The sequence below is a fragment of the Leptodactylus fuscus genome, chromosome 2 (genome assembly GCF_031893055.1).
Source record: "Leptodactylus fuscus isolate aLepFus1 chromosome 2, aLepFus1.hap2, whole genome shotgun sequence".
Taxonomy (NCBI): Eukaryota; Metazoa; Chordata; class Amphibia; order Anura; family Leptodactylidae; genus Leptodactylus; species Leptodactylus fuscus.
In genome coordinates this window covers 10,367,109-10,388,168 of record NC_134266.1, presented here as the reverse complement: position 1 = coordinate 10,388,168, position 21,060 = coordinate 10,367,109, and the positions used below count along the sequence as shown (strand labels likewise).

General features: G+C 49.3%; 2 protein-coding genes across 3 annotated transcripts; both read right to left on the bottom strand.

The window, feature by feature from the left end:
• Positions 1–186: 186 nt before the first annotated feature.
• On the bottom strand, positions 187–6,864 carry TIMMDC1 (translocase of inner mitochondrial membrane domain containing 1). The gene is made up of 8 exons (XM_075262551.1): positions 6,796–6,864; positions 5,952–6,102; positions 5,397–5,562; positions 5,218–5,306; positions 5,061–5,128; positions 812–890; positions 630–740; positions 187–552 (listed from the first exon to the last, which is right to left on the bottom strand). The coding sequence occupies exons 2-8, from the start codon at positions 6,068–6,070 to the stop codon at positions 420–422; spliced, it is 765 nt and encodes a 254-aa protein (XP_075118652.1). The 5' UTR covers positions 6,071–6,102; positions 6,796–6,864; the 3' UTR covers positions 187–419.
• Positions 6,865–9,592: 2,728 nt separating this feature from the next.
• POGLUT1 (protein O-glucosyltransferase 1) lies at positions 9,593–14,629 on the bottom strand. Of its 2 annotated transcripts, XM_075262549.1 has the most exons (11): positions 14,501–14,629; positions 13,918–14,002; positions 13,630–13,773; positions 13,133–13,268; positions 12,389–12,510; positions 12,240–12,299; positions 11,764–11,863; positions 11,563–11,621; positions 10,255–10,422; positions 10,056–10,112; positions 9,593–9,980 (listed from the first exon to the last, which is right to left on the bottom strand). In XM_075262549.1, the coding sequence occupies exons 1-11, from the start codon at positions 14,553–14,555 to the stop codon at positions 9,824–9,826; spliced, it is 1,143 nt and encodes a 380-aa protein (XP_075118650.1). In that variant the 5' UTR covers positions 14,556–14,629; the 3' UTR covers positions 9,593–9,823. The 2 variants fall into 2 exon arrangements, with proteins under 2 accessions (XP_075118650.1, XP_075118651.1); XM_075262550.1 differs by lacking the exons at positions 13,630–13,773; positions 13,918–14,002 and having other exon boundaries at positions 14,501–14,609.
• Between the last annotated feature and the right edge of the window lie 6,431 nt (positions 14,630–21,060).

The window sequence follows — 21,060 nt, the reverse complement described above, 5'->3', positions numbered from 1 at the left end:
TTGTGATTATTGGAGTAGAAGATGCCCCATGGTGGGCTCAAATCTGCCCCCTCACTGTACTATTGTACCTCTGAATGCTGCCCCTCCTGACTATGGGCAAGACATTAAAGAGAAGCTGCTCACAAGGTAACAGCCGCCAGGTAGATAGGACAAGCAGAAGCACTCAGTAACCACAAGGAGGCGCTGTGAACAGTCTTAGACATTTATTGTCCCCAGTGCTCTGTCTAGTTTTGGGCGGTGGGGCACATTCTCATAGAGAGCCCTAAGGGTCAGTGAGGTCAGAACCCCGGGGCATGTAGGGCTGCCTTCTCCTGCATAGTCTCTTAGCTACATGGGACACTGTTTACACAGATTAGGCAGAACCCTCGGCCATGGGGACAGATGCAGCATGGAAGCTCAGTCTTCATCCATCATCCCCATTATTCCTCTGGAGCTGCATTTCGGGGCAGATGTAACAGCTCGACAATTTTCTCCACTTCCTTCTCCGATGATTCCTGTGCGGCCGCCTCAATCTCCTCCACAACAATGTCGGTGAGTGCCACTCGTTCGGCCCTAATGGAGAAGACATGGTGAGGTCACAGCGCCCCTCAGGACGACACACGTGTTACACAGACACTTCACATACGCACCATTCCTGCAGCTTCCGTTCATGGAGTTGTCGGCGTTCCTGACGCTTGTGCTCACGAAGATCCTGTCCAGCAAGAGTCTGTAATCCCGAGATCAGCGCCCCAGCTGGGACCCTAAAGAGCGAGAGTGAGGTAAGAAGAAGTGACAGAGCATCATAGAGTGCAGCTATATACCTGCCACTCACCCGAGTAGTCCTCCAATGACAGAGCCCCCAACCAGGCCCCGGAGACCAAGGCTCAGCCTGAATAACCCACCAGTCACCGCTGCAAGAGGAAGAGCAGAAGGGAGTTACAGGATTGCAGCCTAATCACATACAGGCACCGCTGCTCCTGGCAGCCATACCACATACAGGCACCGCCGCTCCTGGCAGCCATACCACATACAGGCACCGCCGCTCCTGGCAGCCATACCACATACAGGCACCGCCGCTCCTGGCAGCCATACCACATACAGGCACCGCCGCTCCTGGCAGCCTAATCACATACAGGCACCGCCGCTCCTGGCAGCCATACCACATACAGGCACCGCCGCTCCTGGCAACCTAATCACATACAGGCACCGCCGCTCCTGGCAGCCATACCACATACAGGCACCGCCGCTCCTGGCAGCCATACCACATACAGGCACCGCCGCTCCTGGCAGCCATACCACATACAGGCACCGCCGCTCCTGGCAGCCTAATCACATACAGGCACCGCCGCTCCTGGCAGCCTAATCACATACAGGCACCGCCGCTCCTGGCAGCCATACCACATACAGGCACCGCCGCTCCTGGCAGCCATACCACATACAGGCACCGCCGCTCCTGGCAGCCATACCACATACAGGCACCGCCGCTCCTGGCAGCCTAATCACATACAGGCACCGCCGCTCCTGGCAGCCATACCACATACAGGCACCGCCGCACCTGGCAGCCATACCACATACAGGCACCGCCGCTCCTGGCAGCCATACCACATACAGGCACCGCCGCACCTGGCAGCCATACCACATACAGGCACCGCCGCTCCTGGCAGCCATACCACATACAGGCACCGCCGCTCCTGGCAGCCATACCACATACAGGCACCGCCGCTCCTGGCAGCCATACCACATACAGGCACCGCCGCTCCTGGCAGCCATACCACATACAGGCACCGCCGCTCCTGGCAGCCATACCACATACAGGCACCGCCGCACCTGGCAGCCATACCACATACAGGCACCGCCGCTCCTGGCAGCCATACCACATACAGGCACCGCCGCTCCTGGCAGCCATACCACATACAGGCACCGCCGCTCCTGGCAGCCATACCACATACAGGCACCGCTGCTCCTGGCAGCCATACCACATACAGGCACCACCGCTCCTGGCAGCCATACCACATACAGGCACCACCGCTCCTGGCAGCCATACCACATACAGGCACCGCCGCTCCTGGCAGCCATACCACATACAGGCACCGCCGCTCCTGGCAGCCATACCACATACAGGCACCGCCGCTCCTGGCAGCCATACCACATACAGGCACCGCCGCTCCTGGCAGCCTAATCACATACAGGCACCGCCGCTCCTGGCAGCCATACAACATACAGGTACCGCCGCTCCTGGCAGCCATACCACATACAGGCACCGCCGCTCCTGGCAGCCATACCACATACAGGCACCGCCGCTCCTGGCAGCCATACCACATACAGGCACCGCCGCTCCTGGCAGCCATACCACATACAGGCACCGCCGCTCCTGGCAGCCATACCACATACAGGCACCGCCGCTCCTGGCAGCCTAATCACATACAGGCACCGCCGCTCCTGGCAGCCTAATCACATACAGGCACCGCCGCTCCTGGCAGCCTAATCACATACAGGCACCGCCGCACCTGGCAGCCATACCACATACAGGCACCGCCGCTCCTGGCAGCCATACCACATACAGGCACCGCCGCTCCTGGCAGCCATACAACATACAGGCACCACCGCTCCTGGCAGCCATACCACATACAGGCACCGCCGCTCCTGGCAGCCTAATCACATACAGGCACCGCCGCACCTGGCAGCCATACCACATACAGGCACCGCCGCTCCTGGCAGCCATACCACATACAGGCACCACCACTCCTGGCAGCCATACCACATACAGGCACCACCACTCCTGGCAGCCATACCACATACAGGCACCGCCGCTCCTGGCAGCCATACCACATACAGGCACCGCCGCTCCTGGCAGCCATACCACATACAGGCACCGCCGCTCCTGGCAGCCATACCACATACAGGCACCGCCGCTCCTGGCAGCCATACCACATACAGGCACCGCTGCTCCTGGCAGCCATACCACATACAGGCACCGCCGCTCCTGGCAGCCATACCACATACAGGCACCGCCGCACCTGGCAGCCTAATCACATACAGGCACCGCCGCTCCTGGCAGCCTAATCACAAACAGGCACCGCCGCACCTGGCAGCCATACAACATACAGGCACCGCTGCTCCTGGCAGCCATACCACATACAGGCACCGCCGCTCCTGGCAGCCATACCACATACAGGCACCGCCGCTCCTGGCAGCCATACAACATACAGGCACCACCGCTCCTGGCAGCCATACCACATACAGGCACCGCCGCTCCTGGCAGCCTAATCACATACAGGCACCGCCGCACCTGGCAGCCATACCACATACAGGCACCGCCGCTCCTGGCAGCCATACCACATACAGGCACCGCCGCTCCTGGCAGCCATACCACATACAGGCACCGCCGCACCTGGCAGCCTAATCACATACAGGCACCGCCGCTCCTGGCAGCCTAATCACATACAGGCACCGCCGCTCCTGGCAGCCATACAACATACAGGCACCGCTGCTCCTGGCAGCCTAATCACATACAGGCACCGCCGCTCCTGGCAGCCATACCACATACAGGCACCGCCGCTCCTGGCAGCCATACCACATACAGGCACCGCCGCTCCTGGCAGCCATACAACATACAGGCACCACCGCTCCTGGCAGCCATACCACATACAGGCACCGCCGCTCCTGGCAGCCTAATCACATACAGGCACCGCCGCTCCGGGCAGCCTAATCACATACAGGCACCGCCGCTCCTGGCAGCCATACAACATACAGGCACCGCCGCTCCTGGCAGCCATACCACATACAGGCACCGCCGCTCCTGGCAGCCTAATCACATACAGGCACCGCCGCACCTGGCAGCCATACCACATACAGGCACCGCCGCACCTGGCAGCCATACCACATACAGGCACCGCCGCTCCTGGCAGCCTAATCACATACAGGCACCGCTGCTCCTGGCAGCCATACCACATACAGGCACCGCCGCTCCTGGCAGCCATACAACATACAGGCACCACCGCTCCTGGCAGCCATACCACATACAGGCACCGCCGCTCCTGGCAGCCATACCACATACAGGCACCGCCGCTCCTGGCAGCCATACCACATACAGGCACCGCCGCTCCTGGCAGCCATACAACATACAGGCACCACCGCTCCTGGCAGCCATACCACATACAGGCACCGCCGCTCCTGGCAGCCATACCACATACAGGCACCGCTGCTCCTGGCAGCCATACCACATACAGGCACCGCCGCTCCTGGCAGCCATACCACATACAGGCACCGCCGCTCCTGGCAGCCATACCACATACAGGCACCACCACTCCTGGCAGCCATACCACATACAGGCACCACCACTCCTGGCAGCCATACTACATACAGGTACCGCCGCTCCTGGCAGCCATACAACATACAGGCACCGCCGCTCCTGGCAGACATACCACATACAGGCACCGCTGCTCCTGGCAGCCATACCATATACAGGCACCGCCGCTTCTGGCAGCCATACCACATACAGGCACTGCCGAACCTGACAGTCACACCAGTTACATGCACCACCACACCGGGCAGTCACAAAACGGACAGCACCGCCGCACCCGGCAGTCACAACTAGAGATGAGCGAGTACTGTTCGGATCAGCTGATCCAAACAGCACGCTCCATAGAAATGAATGGAAGCACCTGGTACTTCCGCTTTGACACCGGCCGACCACTTAACTCCCCGCGTGCCGGCTACGTCCATTCATTTCAATGCGTGCGTGTGTGCTGTTCGGATCGGCTGATCCGAACAATACTCGCTCATCTCTAGTCACAACACTTACAGGTACCGCCGCACCCAGAGGTCACAACGCTTAGGGGGCATTCACACGGAGTAAAGTCGCGCTGATTCTGCCATGATAACTCGCGGCAGAATCAGCGCTGATAAAAAGCCTCCCATTGACTTCAAAGCGTTCCGCGCGTTAAACAGAACCCAATGAAGTCAATGGGAGTCTTTTTTATCAGCGTTGATTCTGCTGCGAGTTATCGTAGCAGAATCAGCACCACTTTACTCCGTGTGACTGCCCGCTTACAGGTACCGCTGCATCCATGACTACTCACCTCCAGCTGCAATGAAGTTGCTGATCACCACTTTATCCCGATATGCAGAGAGTCCAGTGCTAACGCAGCTGCAAGGAGTAGGACAAGGGAAAAGTGTTAGAGACAAGCATTTAGAGGATCCGTTGAATGGGGGGGGGGGAGGGATAGTATTACTTACTTAAAAATGGATACAAAAGCTGCAATTCTCCATCCCCAGCGGAATCCGTAGCGGATAAAACCCCGGAGGGCGGCATTATGGACTGACCTCTAGAGAGACATAGAAATGCTATCATGTTCTGAGCAGACATCCCATAATATAATACAATACTGCCAGTAATGTAACTGTGTCCTCCTCACCACTGCCTCTACCCGGTGATGGTAAACCTCTGCTTGACTTCGCTTTATATACTGCTCCCGACTGAAGCGAGCAGCGGGTACACCACCATATACAAAGCCAACCAACGCTCCGGTCAGTGCGCTCTTCAGAATAAACTCCGCCTCTTGCGAGTACTCACCACGCTCACTGCAAGAACATGACTAACAATTACTGAGGACAGGGGCAAAAGAACAGAAGGAGGGGCAAATACTGAGGCAAGGATAACAAAAAGATGGGACGTTACTAATGGCAGGGGAAATACAAAAGATGGGATGGAGGGGGCAGTTGTTGAGTGAGGGGACCTACTAAGGACAGGGGTAACAGGAACGATGGAGGGGTAGTTACAAAGGACAGAGGTAACAAAAGAACAGGGGCACAGTTACTAAACACAACTTACTAATACAGAGGTTGCCCCAACCTGTGAGGGGCGCTATCTCTGTGTATTAACGTGCAGTTTGAGGAGACTCTGCCCTCAGGGATGATGTCATACTTTAGAGCTCCGCCCACAGTGACCTGACATCACAAGTCATACTCACTTGCGTTGATAAATCTCCCTGACCCGATCCCAGCCGCTCTCCTGTGAGTCAGGGTCCCGTAATCCACCAAGGAAGGAGTTTGAGGGGTCCTGGGCCCCGGGAGGAGCGTCAGTGGCCATCACCAGATACGTCTGAGAAGATGTGTGCCAGCCTGCCGAAAACCAGAAACACTGGGAGGATAACCGGGATATCAGGTGACATTTCAGGATAGGCAATAGTGTGTGTACAAAGCTCCTATAGTGTAATAACCCGTCTATTCTATACAGCTCCTCCTATAGTGTAATATCCCCAGTCTATTCTATACAGCTCCTCCTATAGTGTAATATCCCCTGTCTATTCTATACAGCTCCTCCTATAGTGTAATATCCCCTGTCTATTCTATACAGCTCCTCCTATAGTGTAATATCCCCAGTCTATTCTATACAGCTCCTCCTATAGTGTAATATCCCCAGTCTATTCTATACAGCTCCTCCTATAGTGTAATATCCCCTGTCTATTCTATACAGCTCCTCCTATAGTGTAATATCCCCAGTCTATTCTATACAGCTCCTCCTATAGTGTAATATCCCCAGTCTATTCTATACAGCTCCTCCTGTAGTGTAATATCCCCAGTCTATTCTATACAGCTCCTCCTATAGTGTAATATCCCCTCTCTATTCTATACAGCTCCTCCTATAGTGTAATATCTCCTGCCTATTCTATACAGCTCCTCCTATAGTGTAATATCCCCTGTCTATTCTATACAGCTCCTCCTATAGTGTAATAACCCCTGTCTATTCTATACAGCTCCTCCTGTATATTTTGCACATTATTCCAGGTCACTAATTTAATCCCTTGCACTCACCATTCGCCTCTTCTTTTCAGTAGGTCACGATTTGCAGGGCGCCGCCATCTTGTTGACGTCACCGGCCCCTCACAAGTCACATGACCACATTCCGCTTCTGCCAGTCGGCCCTGCGCTCCTATTGGTGGACGTCTGCACTGTGTTATGACGTTGGAACCAATCACGGTGTGGCTAGGTGAGAGAGGCTGCCATCTAGCGGCTGACAGGAGACAGTCATAGTAATGTCAGATGTGTGCTGTGCGTATACGGTCCGTGATGTCTGGTCCTGTCCGTGTTGTGTGTAAGGGTGCATGCACACTGAGTAACGCCAGGCGTGTATGAGAGCCGTACACGCCGGCATTACGGCAGACTGCCGAACACTTCCCATTCACTTCAATGGGAGCGCTCGTAACAGCGGCGTTTACGAGCGCTCCCATTGAAGTGAATGGGAAGTGCTCGGCAGCCCTGCTGTAACGCCGGCGTGTACGGCTCTCATACACGTCCTCCTCCAGAGGACGCCGATGAGTTGAACACATATGCGAGTAAAGCAGGAGCTGTCACAGCTCAGCTCCTGCCTTACTGCTGCGCTCCGGCGTGTGTAGGCGCAATGTGATGACGTCACATCACGCCCACAACTATGTGAGTGGAGTGAGAGGGGGAGTGTTGGAAGGTGAGTATAAGTATTTGTGTTAAACATTGAGGGGAACGTAGTGTAGGGGGCCTATGAAACTGGGGGAATATAGGGGAGATAGAACGGCATGACACTGGGGCAGATGAAGGGGGGGGGGAGAACGGCATGACACTGCGGCAGATGAAGGAGGGGGGAGAACGGCATGACACTGGGGCAGATGAAAGGGGGGGAGAACAGCATGACACTGGGGCAGATGAAGGGGGGGGGGAGAACGGCATGACACTGGGGCAGATGAAGGGGGGGGGAGAACGGCATGACACTGCGGCAGATGAAGGAGGGGGGAGAACGGCATGACACTGGGGCAGATGAAGGAGGGGGGGGAGAACGGCATGACACTGGGGCAGATGAAGGAGGGGGGGAGAACGGCATGACACTGGGGCAGATGAAGGGGGGGAACAGCATGACACTGGGGCAGATGAAGGGGGGAGGGGAGAACGGCATGACATTGGGGCAGATGAAGGGGGGGAAGAACAGCATGACACTGGGGCAGATGAAGGGGGGAGGGGAGAACGGCATGACACTGGGGCAGATGAAGGGGGGAGGGGAGAACGGCATGACACTGGGGCAGATGAAGGGGGGAGGGGAGAACGGCATGACATTGGGGCAGATGAAGGGGGGAGAACAGCATGACACTGGGGCAGATGAAAGGGGGGGAGAACAGCATGACACTGGGGCAGATGAAGGGGGGAGGGGAGAACGGCATGACACTGGGGCAGATGAAGGGGGGAGGGGAGAACGGCATGACACTGGGGCAGATGAAGGGGGGGAGAACAGCATGACACTGGGGCAGATGAAGGGGGGGAGAACAGCATGACACTGGGGCAGATGAAGGGGGGGAGAACAGCATGACACTGGGGCAGATGAAGGGGGGAGAACAGCATGACACTGGGGCAGATGAAGGGGGGAGAACAGCATGACACTGGGGCAGATGAAGGGGGGGGAACAGCATGACACTGGGGCAGATGAAGGGGGGGGGAACAGCATGACACTGGGGCAGATGAAGGGGGGGGAACAGCATGACACTGGGGCAGATGAAGGGGGGGAACAGCATGACACTGGGGCAGATGAAGGGGGGAGAACAGCATGACACTGGGGCAGATGAAGGGGGGGACAGCATGACACTGGGGCAGATGAAGGGGGGGGGGAACAGCATGACACTGGGGCAGATGAAGGGGGGGGAGAACAGCATGACACTGGGGCAGATGAAGGGGGGGGGAACAGCATGACACTGGGGCAGATGAAGGGGGGGGAGAACAGCATGACACTGGGGCAGATGAAGGGGGGAGGGGAGAACGGCATGACATTGGGGCAGATGAAGGGGGGGAGAACAGCATGACACTGGGGCAGATGAAAGGGGGGGGGAACAGCATGACACTGGGGCAGATGAAGGGGGGGGAACAGCATGACACTGGGGCAGATGGAGGGGGGGAGAACAGCATGACACTGGGGCAGATGAAGGGGGGAGAACGGCATGACACTGGGGCAGAAGGGGGGGGGTACATGAATCTGGGGGCAGAGATCCCCATCTCTGCCCCCAGATTCATGTACCCCCCCCTTCTGCCCCAGTGTCATGCCGTTCTCCCCCCTTCATCTGCCCCAGTGTCATGCTGTTCTCCCCCCCTAACATTATAATAACTCCTTGTACTGGTGAAATCCCCGGATATGAAGACATTCCCCTGGTAATAGTGAGCGGCTCCAGTGATAGTGAATTCCCCAGGTGAGTGTTAATCTACCGTTACCAATCCTCACAGTAATAGTGAACCCTGGGGCGTGATTTGTTCTTGTGGGTGGGAGCTTCATTAAAAAAAAATCATTAGTCCCACCTCCTTGGAGATTTTGGGGGTAGACTCCGCCTCCAGCTATAGATACAGCCTCATGTAGTAGCCCAGCACCATTCTGGCAGTCCTGAGCTGCCCCTCACTTAAGCCTCCAGATGACTTTGTCCTCAGCACCCACCTTGGAGTCTGACCACCCTCCTTGAGCCTGTTGCCCTCTTGGGGGCGGGGCCTATCTGATCCTCCTGAAACAAGATGAATTTAAGACTTTTCATATGAAAATTTTAATGTACAAAACCATTCCTCCAGCAGATGAGACTTGGAATGTGCTGGAGCACTAAGTAGCGGCCCGGTCAATATACATGGCGAGTAGGGAATGAAGAGGGTCCGCCCCTTTATTATATGCTCCACCCTCCAGCAGGAGGGGGAGGAGCCTGCCTTCAGATTTAATGATCACACGCCATTGTTGAGGCCACCTCATCCTCACAGGACGCCACTGGGATAGTCTGTGACCAATGGAGCTAAGGTTATCCTCAGCCACCGGCAGCAGGATGACATCATCAGTTTATTGCCACACAAGAGGTCAGAGTTCACTGTGCCCGGGCTTCCTGGTCACCTCCAGATAGGCCTTTTGCTTCTTCACCTTGTATGTGAGCAGATCCGCGTACTGGGTGAGTAGAGTGCGCCAGTATTTGGAGACGTCCTCCATCCTCAGGTGCTGGACAATGAACTGCTGCCCTCTAAATAAAGAGAGGAATGTCCTATTATTACAGCCCGTGAGGCTGACAGCGGGGGTACATATGGGGGGCTCCTACCTCTCCGCTATCCTCCGAGCCTCATCATCATTCTCCTTCACAAACTCCAGCAGCTCTCTAATTAGAACACAAGAGAAGAGTAAATTAGGGGTATATGGAGGGTATACACACAAGTAGAGGGGGCAACAGAGGGTAGATAGGACAGCATTGCCCCCCCCCCAGACACTGTACACTGGGGCAGTAATCACAGAGCACTTACCGCACATCAGACAGGTCCTGATTCACAGGAATGTAGTGCACCCAGGGCTCCAGCCGATGGTAGAAGAACTCCTGCCACTCGTCACCAACATGAAACACCAGCGACCCGCACAGGAAGAGATGCTTCAGCCGGAAACTGGCGGCCACACCCCGGAAATTAAACAGGTACCTGAGAAGGAGGGAGACTGACAGTCAGCGACATATTAAGGTGTAGGGGGCGGTATACAAAGGTGGAAGAGAAGACAGGGTGAGGTATAAGTATACAGAGGCGGAGGGGGGTGCTACACAGAGGGGTGAGGTATAGGTATACAGAGGCGGAGGGTGTGCTATATAGAGGGTGAGGTATAGGTATACAGAGGCGGAGGGGGTGCTACACAGAGGGTGAGGTATAGGTATACAGAGGCGGAGGGTGTGTTATATAGAGGGTGAGGTATAGGTATACAGAGGCGGAGGGGGTGCTACACAGAGGGTGAGGTATAGGTATACAGAGGAGGAGGGGGTGCCACACAGAGGGTGAGGTATAGGTATACAGAGGCGGAGGGTGTGCTATATAGAGGGTGAGGTATAGGTATACAGAGGCGGAGGGGGTGCTACACAGAGGGTGAGGTATAGGTATACAGAGGAGGAGGGGGTGCTACACAGAGGGTGAGGTATAGGTATACAGAGGGGGTGCTACACAGAGGGTGAGGTATAGGTATACAGAGGCAGAGGGGGTGCTACACAGAGGGTGAGGTATAGGTATACAGAGGCGGAGGGGGTGCTACATAGAGGGTGAGGTATAGGTATACAGAGGCAGAGGGGGTGCCACACAGAGGGTGAGGTATAGGTATACAGAGGCGGAGGGGGTGCTACATAGAGGGTGAGGTATAGGTATACAGAGGTAGAGGGGGTGCCACACAGAGGGTGAGGTATAGGTATACAGAGGCGGAGGGGGTGCTACATAGAGGGTGAGGTATAGGTATACAGAGGTAGAGGGGGTGCCACACAGAGGGTGAGGTATAGGTATACAGTATACGGAGGGGGTATACACAGAGGGTGAGGTATAGGTATACAGTATACGGAGGGGGTATACACAGAGGGTGAGGTATAGGTATACGGAGGCGGAGGGGGTGCTACACAGAGGGTGAGGTATAGGTATACAGAGGCAGAGGGGGTGCTACACACAGTGTAAGAGGAAGGTACACAGAGGTTAATAGTCACACACATGTAAGAGGTGACTTCTTCTCATGGAGGATTTAAAGGAACAGAAGGACAAACAGAAGACAATGAGATGGAGCAGGAGGCGCACAGGACAGGAGGGCGGCCATACTTGAATGCACAGTGATCCACTAAAGGGACTTCTTTGGCTGGTGCACGCCCCAGGGTGTCCTGTAAGAGAAGAGAAGCTGGTGAGTATCATCTAGTAATAACAGAAAAGGACCAGACATCTGGGGGGACACTGGGTGACATCTGGGGGGACACTGGGTGACTTCTGGGTGGGCACTGGGTGACGTCTGAGTGGGCACTTTACCTTCTCAGACCTCCAGGCTTGGTTCTTTGTGTATTCGGCGTCCACCAGGTCGGGGTCCTCACGAGACAGCAGTATCAGGGGGTCCCGCTCAGGACTTGTTCTATGGGGATTGTCAGAGAAAAGAAATAACCTTTGTTAAAGAGATGATGTAAGGCAGACAGGTCATGGGTTAATAATGGCAGAATTAAAGTATAATATTTCGGCTGCACCACTGGATCACCACCAGCTGCTGCATTTCCAGGCTGGTCTTTCATTGAGCACATCTTACGCTTCATTGGTCAGGGATAGCATGCTATGGCGTGTGAGTGCAGGGTCTGGATGTGCTGAGTATGGGGTCTCCATGTGCTATCACCTGTCTATACATCCTGGATTTCCAAAATTTGAAATCTTTTCCTTCTTGATGCTGCAATGTCACTGTATGCTGCTGGTGAGGTCAGAGTACACAGGACGACTCCTTCCTATACACACCCACTTACCGGGACCCTCTAAAGTACCCCTTCGGTATCTTCTTCTCCCACGGCCAATCATCAGCTGCCCTAACAAGGAGAAGACAAGGAGACAGTGTCAGCAGGTGGAGAGCCTAGGATGCCCCTGTGGCCCCCACCAGTCATTGTGTCACACTTACCGTGCCAGCTCCTCTCGCATCAGGTCCCAACGTCCCAGTCCCGTGGGGTAAATGGGCCACACAGCCGGACCGCCCTCCCAAAATGTCCAGGCTGGATACATGATGTCCTGGTAATCTGACGTCTGGAGTAATGTTAAATATTATTAGATTACAATATTCATTACTTGTAAGGGTTAATTCTAGTCCGCTCTTCTATCTTACGGTACATGGATGAGGTTGGGGTGCACGATTTTAGTACAGTTAGTACTGGGGTACACCAACTCTCATGAAGATAAGTGGTTGACAGACAAACATGGTTGGCTCCGTCTTTCTCTGACACCTTGAGAGATGTCGTGACCATCCCCCAGATGAACAACCATGAGCTAAGATGGAACTGCAAGACATCCATCTTAAAGAAACCGAACTATGAGCTTCTCCCATGACGTAAGCCAATAAGACATTGACTGTTATTTCTGTTTATTCTGGAAGATTCTCCTGTATCTGCTTTCATGAAGACTTTAATACATTTCCATGTTTTTCTAAGAAGTTGATTCATTCAATAATGTTCCCTGTATGGGTCAACATGTGAGTAAGAACTCACTGGAGTATATATATAGTATATAGTAATCAGCAGCGAAGCAAGTCAATCACTTCACCAGTAAGTCATCCTAGTCTGGTACCGCGGCTCTCTGCTCCCCCATCACCCGCTCTCTACATGTTGGCGTCCGAATTATGGAACCTGCCCGTCCAACCTGGATACCTCACCTTACTGAAGGAAAAGATGGGGATGACTGGATTCATCCACTGAGGTACTTGAGGATAATCCCGAACATTGATCACCATTTCCATGTCTGGTAGATCTGGCAGGAGCTCCAGGAGGAAGTGCTCCACCCCGCTACAGCTGTATCCGGAGACAAGAGCATAACGTCAGTATGACAGCAGAACACACACCTATAAGTCATATAGTAATGCAAGTCTGACAGCAGAACACATACCTACAGGTCATATAGTAACGTAAACCTGACAGCAGAACATACACCTACAGGTCATATAGTAACGTAAACCTGACAGCAGAATACAAACCTATAAGTCATATAATAATATAAACCACACAGGTTCAGGCGCTGCTTGAGACTCAACTTCTGGATCTCTAACGTCCATGACATGTCAGCAGATGTAGTGAAGACAATCTCTCCGTTTCGGGTTTGCACTGAGCTATCCTCAAGTCTTTCCTGACACTTCCTAATGCTCTTGTGACTTACCGGGCTGGGAACATACAGTCATCCTCCCGGTACAGGCGATGGTTTATGATCTGATAATGTGTCCCAAGTTTCCGGCTGAAAACATTCTTCATTAGATCGCGAGAAATTCCAGACTGAAATGGCGCCAAGTCCTTGTGGATGAGCCTAGTGCGAGACCGAAAACAGCAAGGTGGCAGATCATGAAAGGAGGAAGACCATATATAAGGGAATAGGGATGGAGCTGGGGGGTCAATACTGGGGAGAACTTAAAATGAATGGGGGAGGGGGGTGGTTTGGGGGGTTTCGTACCCGTTGAAGCAGGTCTCATTGTCACATGGTTTGTAGCTCTGGACCCTCTTGTGGATACGATTCACATATGGAAGCCATCGCCCGGCTAGGATGGAGAGAACGTGTGAGAAAATTACACAGAAGTGGAACAGAGGAGGATTGTAACAGAGAGCCCATAATAGGAGCAATTATAGATAATACAGACGGAAATCTACCAGACCATAGATAAGTACAGTATAGTATAGTATAGTGACCCCCAAACAGTATAAGACCCCCCGATACTACTCAGGACGCCTCCTGCTGCCACATATTGTATCCCTGGAATCCTATATCATGTATGGGAGGCGTTGGAGGAGGATCAGTCAGTGTCATTACAGTGTCCTCCCCCTCATACTGTAGGATTGTGACTATATATATATATATAATATATATAATATACACACACACAAAGGGCAATAAATAGACATGACCCATGGCCAGCTATCACCCTGCAGACCCCTCCTCACTCCCCCCTGCACACTGTATGATAGATATATACACAGGACATTACACAGACATGACTGGTGACCAGTGCCCGGCTATCACCCTGCAGACCCCTCCTCACCGTCCTCTCCTCCCACCGAGCACAGGAGCCCCAGCATCAGATACAGCAGCCTCATCTCTCCGGGATCTACTAACAACGCCTGACCCCATCCGTGTCATCGGCAATCCACACAATCCTCTACCAAGATGGCTGACGAGACTTCTCTGACCACTTGAGACGCTAGTAATAGGTCTGACGTCATAGTCATGTGATGGGGGTTAGTGATCACGTGCTACTGCGCGCTGTATGTATATAGATGTGAGGCGTGTATAGAGGTAGTAGTTATGGGGTACAGTATGTCAGGTGTCTATAGTGGTAGTAGTTATGGGGTACAGTATGTCAGGTGTATATAGTGGTAGTAGTTATGGGGTACAGTATGTCAGGTGTCTATAGAGGTAGTAGTTATGGGGTACAGTATGTCAGGTGTCTATAGTGGTAGTAGTTATGGGGTACAGTATGTCAGGTGTATATAGTGGTAGTAGTTATGGGGTACAGTATGTCAGGTGTCTATAGTGGTAGTAGTTATGGGGTACAGTATGTCAGGTGTATATAGTGGTAGTAGTTATGGGGTACAGTATGTCAGGTGTCTATAGAGGTAGTAGTTATGGGGTACAGTATGTCAGGTGTCTATAGTGGTAGTAGTTATGGGGTACAGTATGTCAGGTGTCTATAGAGGTAGTAGTTATGGGGTACAGTATGTCAGGTGTCTATAGAGGTAGTAGTTATGGGGTACAGTATGTCAGGTGTCTATAGTGGTAGTAGTTATGGGGTACAGTATGTCAGGTGTCTATAGTGGTAGTAGTTATGGGGTACAGTATGTCAGGTGTCTATAGTGGTAGTAGTTATGGGGTACAGTATGTCAGGTGTATATAGTGGTAGTAGTTATGGGGTACAGTATGTCAGGTGTCTATAGTGGTAGTAGTTATGGGTTACAGTATGTCAGGTGTATATAGTGGTAGTAGTTATGGGGCACAGTATGTCAGGTGTCTATAGTGGTAGTAGTTATGGGGTACAGTATGTCAGGTGTATATAGTGGTAGTAGTTATGGGGTACAGTATGTCAGGTGTCTATAGTGGTAGTAGTTATGGGGTACAGTATGTCAGGTGTATATAGTGGTAGTAGTTATGGGGTACAGTATGTTAGGTGTCTATAGAGGTAGTAGTTATGGGGTACAGTATGTCAGGTGTCTATAGAGGTAGTACTTATGGGGTACAGTATGTCAGGTGTCTATAGAGGTAGTAGTTATGGGGTACAGTATGTCAGGTGTCTATAGTGGTAGTAGTTATGGGGTACAGTATGTCAGGTGTCTATAGTGGTAGTAGTTATGGGGTACAGTATGTCAGGTGTCTATAGAGGTAGTAGTTATGGGGTACAGTATGTCAGGTGTCTATAGTGGTAGTAGTTATGGGGTACAGTATGTCAGGTGTATATAGAGGTAGTAGTTATGGGGTACAGTATGTCAGGTGTCTATAGAGGTAGTAGTTATGGGGTACAGTATGTCAGGTGTCTATAGTGGTAGTAGTTATGGGGTACAGTATGTCAGGTGTCTATAGTGGTAGTAGTTATGGGGTACAGTATGTCAGGTGTCTATAGAGGTAGTAGTTATGGGGTACAGTATGTCAGGTGTCTATAGTGGTAGTAGTTATGGGGTACAGTATGTCAGGTGTCTATAGAGGTAGTAGTTATGGGGTACAGTATGTCAGGTGTATATAGTGGTAGTAGTTATGGGGTACAGTATGTCAGGTGTATATAGAGGTAGTAGTTATGGGGTACAGTATGTCAGGTGTCTATAGAGGTAGTAGTTATGGGGTACAGTACGTCAGGTGTCTATAGAGGTAGTAGTTATGGGGTACAGTATGTCAGGTGTCTATAGTGGTAGTAGTTATGGGGTACAGTATGTCAGGTGTCTATAGTGGTAGTAGTTATGGGGTACAGTATGTCAGGTGTCTATAGAGGTAGTAGTTATGGGGTACAGTATGTCAGGTGTCTATAGTGGTAGTAGTTATGGGGTACAGTATGTCAGGTGTATATAGAGGTAGTAGTTATGGGGTACAGTATGTCAGGTGTCTATAGTGGTAGTAGTTATGGGGTACAGTATGTCAGGTGTCTATAGTGGTAGTAGTTATGGGGTACAGTATGTCAGGTGTCTATAGTGGTAGTAGTTATGGGGTACAGTATGTCAGGTGTATATAGTGGTAGTAGTTATGGGGTACAGTATGTCAGGTGTCTATAGTGGTAGTAGTTATGGGGTACAGTATGTCAGGTGTATATAGTGGTAGTAGTTATGGGGTACAGTATGTCAGGTGTATATAGAGGTAGTAGTTATGGGGTACAGTATGTCAGGTGTCTATAGAGGTAGTAGTTATGGGGTACAGTATGTCAGGTGTCTATAGAGGTAGTAGTTATGGGGTACAGTATGTCAGGTGTCTATAGTGGTAGTAGTTATGGGGTACAGTATGTCAGGTGTATATAGTGGTAGTAGTTATGGGGTACAGTATGTCAGGTGTCTATAGTGGTAGTAGTTATGGGGTACAGTATGTCAGGTGTATATAGTGGTAGTAGTTATGGGGTACAGTATGTCAGGTGTCTATAGTGGTAGTAGTTATGGGGTACAGTATGTCAGGTGTCTATAGAGGTAGTAGTTATGGGGTACAGTATGTCAGGTGTCTATAGAGGTAGTACTTATGGGGTACAGTATGTCAGGTGTCTATAGAGGTAGTAGTTATGGGGTACAGTATGTCAGGTGTCTATAGTGGTAGTAGTTATGGGGTACAGTATGTCAGGTGTCTATAGTGGTAGTAGTTATGGGGTACAGTATGTCAGGTGTCTATAGAGGTAGTAGTTATGGGGTACAGTATGTCAGGTGTCTATAGTGGTAGTAGTTATGGGGTACAGTATGTCAGGTGTCTATAGAGGTAGTAGTTATGGGGTACAGTATGTCAGGTGTCTATAGTGGTAGTAGTTATGGGGTACAGTATGTCAGGTGTATATAGAGGTAGTAGTTATGGGGTACAGTATGTCAGGTGTATATAGTGGTAGTAGTTATGGGGCACAGTATGTCAGGTGTCTATAGTGGTAGTAGTTATGGGGTACAGTATGTCAGGTGTCTATAGAGGTAGTAGTTATGGGGCACAGTATGTCAGGTGTCTATAGTGGTAGTAGTTATGAGGTACAGTATGTCAGGTGTATATAGAGGTAGTAGTTATGGGGTACAGTATGTCAGGTGTATATAGTGGTAGTAGTTATGAGGTACAGTATGTCAGGTGTCTATAGTGGTAGTAGTTATGGGGTACAGTATGTCAGGTGTCTATAGAGGTAGTAGTTATGGGGCACAGTATGTCAGGTGTCTATAGTGGTAGTAGTTATGAGGTACAGTATGTCAGGTGTATATAGAGGTACAAAACAGTTCTTCCAAGAAGAGGACCAGCAATCTCCATTGTATGAAAAAAAATCACTTCTACTGTATTTATCAAAATACTTCTTTTTTTAAAAAAAAAGTTATATACATGAATGCACATTTTCAAGTTCCAAAGAAATATGCTATGAACAAACAATTAACTCACATGGTGTGGAGGAGCGTTCAGACTGACGCGTTTCGGTACCAAATGTATAAATTTACTATATATATACGTATATTATATATATCGCTGCGACTAAGGTACATTTGGTACCGAAACGCGTCAGTCTGAACGCTCCTCCACACCATGTGAGTTAATTGTTTGTTCATAGCATATTTCTTTGGAACTTGAAAATGTGCATTCATGTATATAACTTTTTTAAAAAAAGAAGTATTTTGATAAATAAAGTAGAAGTGATTTTTTTCATACAATGGAGATTGCTGGTCCTCTTCTTGGAAGAACTGTTTTGTGCTTACTGCTCCTGGACGTGGAGCTTTGACCGTTGCAAATCCTTTTCACTGCGGGGTGTGTAATACATATAATTGCAGGATTTTCTCTGTCGCTGAGAGATATAGTGGGCTGTGTTTCCCTTTTCCCCTTTTCCTCACCTCGAGTATATAAAGGTAGTAGTTATGAGGTACAGTATGTCAGGTGTCTATAGAGGTAGTGGTTATGGGGTACGGTATGTGAGGTGTATACAGAGGTAGTAGTTATGGGGTATGGTCTGTGAGGTGTCTATACAAGTGGTAGTTCAGGTGTACTGTCTATATGGTGTCGTCCATAGCGGTAGTAGTTATACGATACAGTCTGTGTGATAGAGATTTCTGACATGTGAGAGCAATAAGACGGACAGTCTCAGTTTTGGTGGAGATTATACAGCAGATCCGTGTCTTTTAGCGGCATATTATACTCTGATCTGATATGTGTGTGCTGTTTGATATATTTGGGTGGTCTGATGTGTGTATGTATGTAAGGTCCTACTGAATAGACTGTGTAATTACATGCAGAAATATCATATAGTATTGTCACGGTATAGTAATATATAGGTATATTGTATAATTTCAGCACAGTGTAATAATATACTACCTTACCATTTATCACAGTGTAATAGTATACAGCCATATTATATAATTACACTGTGGTGATACTATATGATATGTCAGTATATGATTACATTTGTTGATATAATACAATGTATTTCTATATTACTAGCAGGAGGACAAACACAATAAACTGATATATGTATCACAGGAGGAAGAAGCCGTAACTTACAGTATGAAAGGGAGTCTGTCATTGAATAGATCGATTTTCAACTGATACCACATAGGGATAGACTAATATCCTGACATCATATAATACTAGAACAGTGTAATATTATATAAATATATTGCATGATATCTGCACAGTATAATAATAATGCAGAAACCTTTTATAACAGCACAGTACAATAATATACACATATGTATGTATGTAAGTTAGCCCAGTATGGTAATATATAGATATATAGTTTAGTATCAGCATAGTGTAGTAATAAGCAGGCATCATAATGTCAGCATAGTGTAATAACATACAGACATATATAGTATCAGAACAGTGTCATCATATACAGACATATCATATAGTATCACCACAGTGTAATCCTCCGACTAATATAATCCTCCGACTAATATAAATGTGAAAGTTTGGATGTTTGTTCCTCAATCACGCAAAAACCACTGAATGGATTTAAATGAAATTTGGCACATAGTTTGTAACCTCGATTAACACATCGGCTACTTTTTATCCCGTTAAATGACGGCTTCACGACTGTTATGAATTTATGTTCACATACTATATTTCACAGCTCTTGCAGCAGCTTATCTCAGGGTCTGATAAAGCCAGGTCTGTTAACTCTCTATGTAAACACTCAGCTAACCCACATTGGATTGTGTACAAGCATCTGCATATTATCTGATCTGCTCCAGGCAGTGCTGACACACTGGATGGGAAAACACTTTTAATCCAAATTGGCAGTTTGCTACTTTTAAACATGCCGGGAAAAAGACAATCTAATTTGTTGCATAATTCTAACACAACGACAGCTATGAAGGAGCCAGAAGTCACAGAGTTCTCCTCAAGCGGAGCTGAGGGGGATCATCTGCGCCAAAAACACGCTCATTATATGGTGTCCCAGCGAGCAGCTGAGATGCCGGTACAATCATGGGCACAGCACAAGGAATGAGTTCAGCGGCAGGCCATCTTGACAGCTGCCAAAACACCGGAGCAGGGGGGTCATCAATGCTACAATCAGTACAGTAGTAATATACAGATATATAAGATAATATCAGAACAGTGTAATGATATATAAATCTACTGTATTATATGAGCACAGTGTAATCATATACTGATATATCATATAGTATCACCACAGTGTAATAATAGATAGATATCTCTTATAATATGCAGATATATAATATCAGCACAGTGTAATCATCTACAGACAAATAATTTAATATCTGTGCAATGTAATAATATACCGTTATATCATAATCTAATCCCAGTGTAATATTAAAAAAAACCATATAATATCTGCGCAGTATAATAATATACAGATATCATATAGTATCATCACAGTGTAACATACAAACGTATAATATCTGCGCAGTATAATAATATACAGATATATCATATAACCAGAGTGTGATATTATACAAACATATATCTGTGCAATGTAATAATATACAGTTATAGCATAATCTAATCACAGTGTAATATTATACAAACACATAGAATATCTGCGCAGTATAATAATATACAGATGTCATATAGTATCATCACAGTGTAACATACAGTACAAACGTATAATATCTGTGCAGTGTAATAATACAGATGTATCATATAACCAGAGTGTAATATTATACAAACATATATCTGTGCAGTGTAATAATATACAGATATATAATATAATCACGGTGTAGTAATATACAGACATATATCTGTGCAGTGTAATAATATACAGATATATAATATAATCACGGTGTAGTATTATACAGACATCATATAATATCTGCACAGTGTAATAATAAACAGATACATGGTATAATATCATCAGAGTGTAATAATACACAGACATATCATATAATATTGGCATAGTGTAATAACATATTATTATCATAGCCATGTACCATGCAGACATATAATATC

Coding starts and splice junctions, on each gene's coding strand:
- TIMMDC1 (XM_075262551.1), bottom strand. CDS start 6,070: ATGGCCACTGACGCTCCTCCCGGGGCCCAGGACCCCTCAAACTCCTTC. Junction 891..5,060: donor CAACTTCATTGCAGCTGGAG/GTGAGTAGTCAT, acceptor TTCCTCTTGCAG/CGGTGACTGGTGGGTTATTC. Junction 553..629: donor GAACGGAAGCTGCAGGAATG/GTGCGTATGTGA, acceptor CTTCTCCATTAG/GGCCGAACGAGTGGCACTCA.
- POGLUT1 (XM_075262549.1), bottom strand. CDS start 14,555: ATGAGGCTGCTGTATCTGATGCTGGGGCTCCTGTGCTCGGTGGGAGGA. Junction 10,113..10,254: donor CAGGACCTGTCTGATGTGCG/GTAAGTGCTCTG, acceptor TGTTCTAATTAG/AGAGCTGCTGGAGTTTGTGA. Junction 9,981..10,055: donor GCTCGGAGGATAGCGGAGAG/GTAGGAGCCCCC, acceptor CTCTTTATTTAG/AGGGCAGCAGTTCATTGTCC.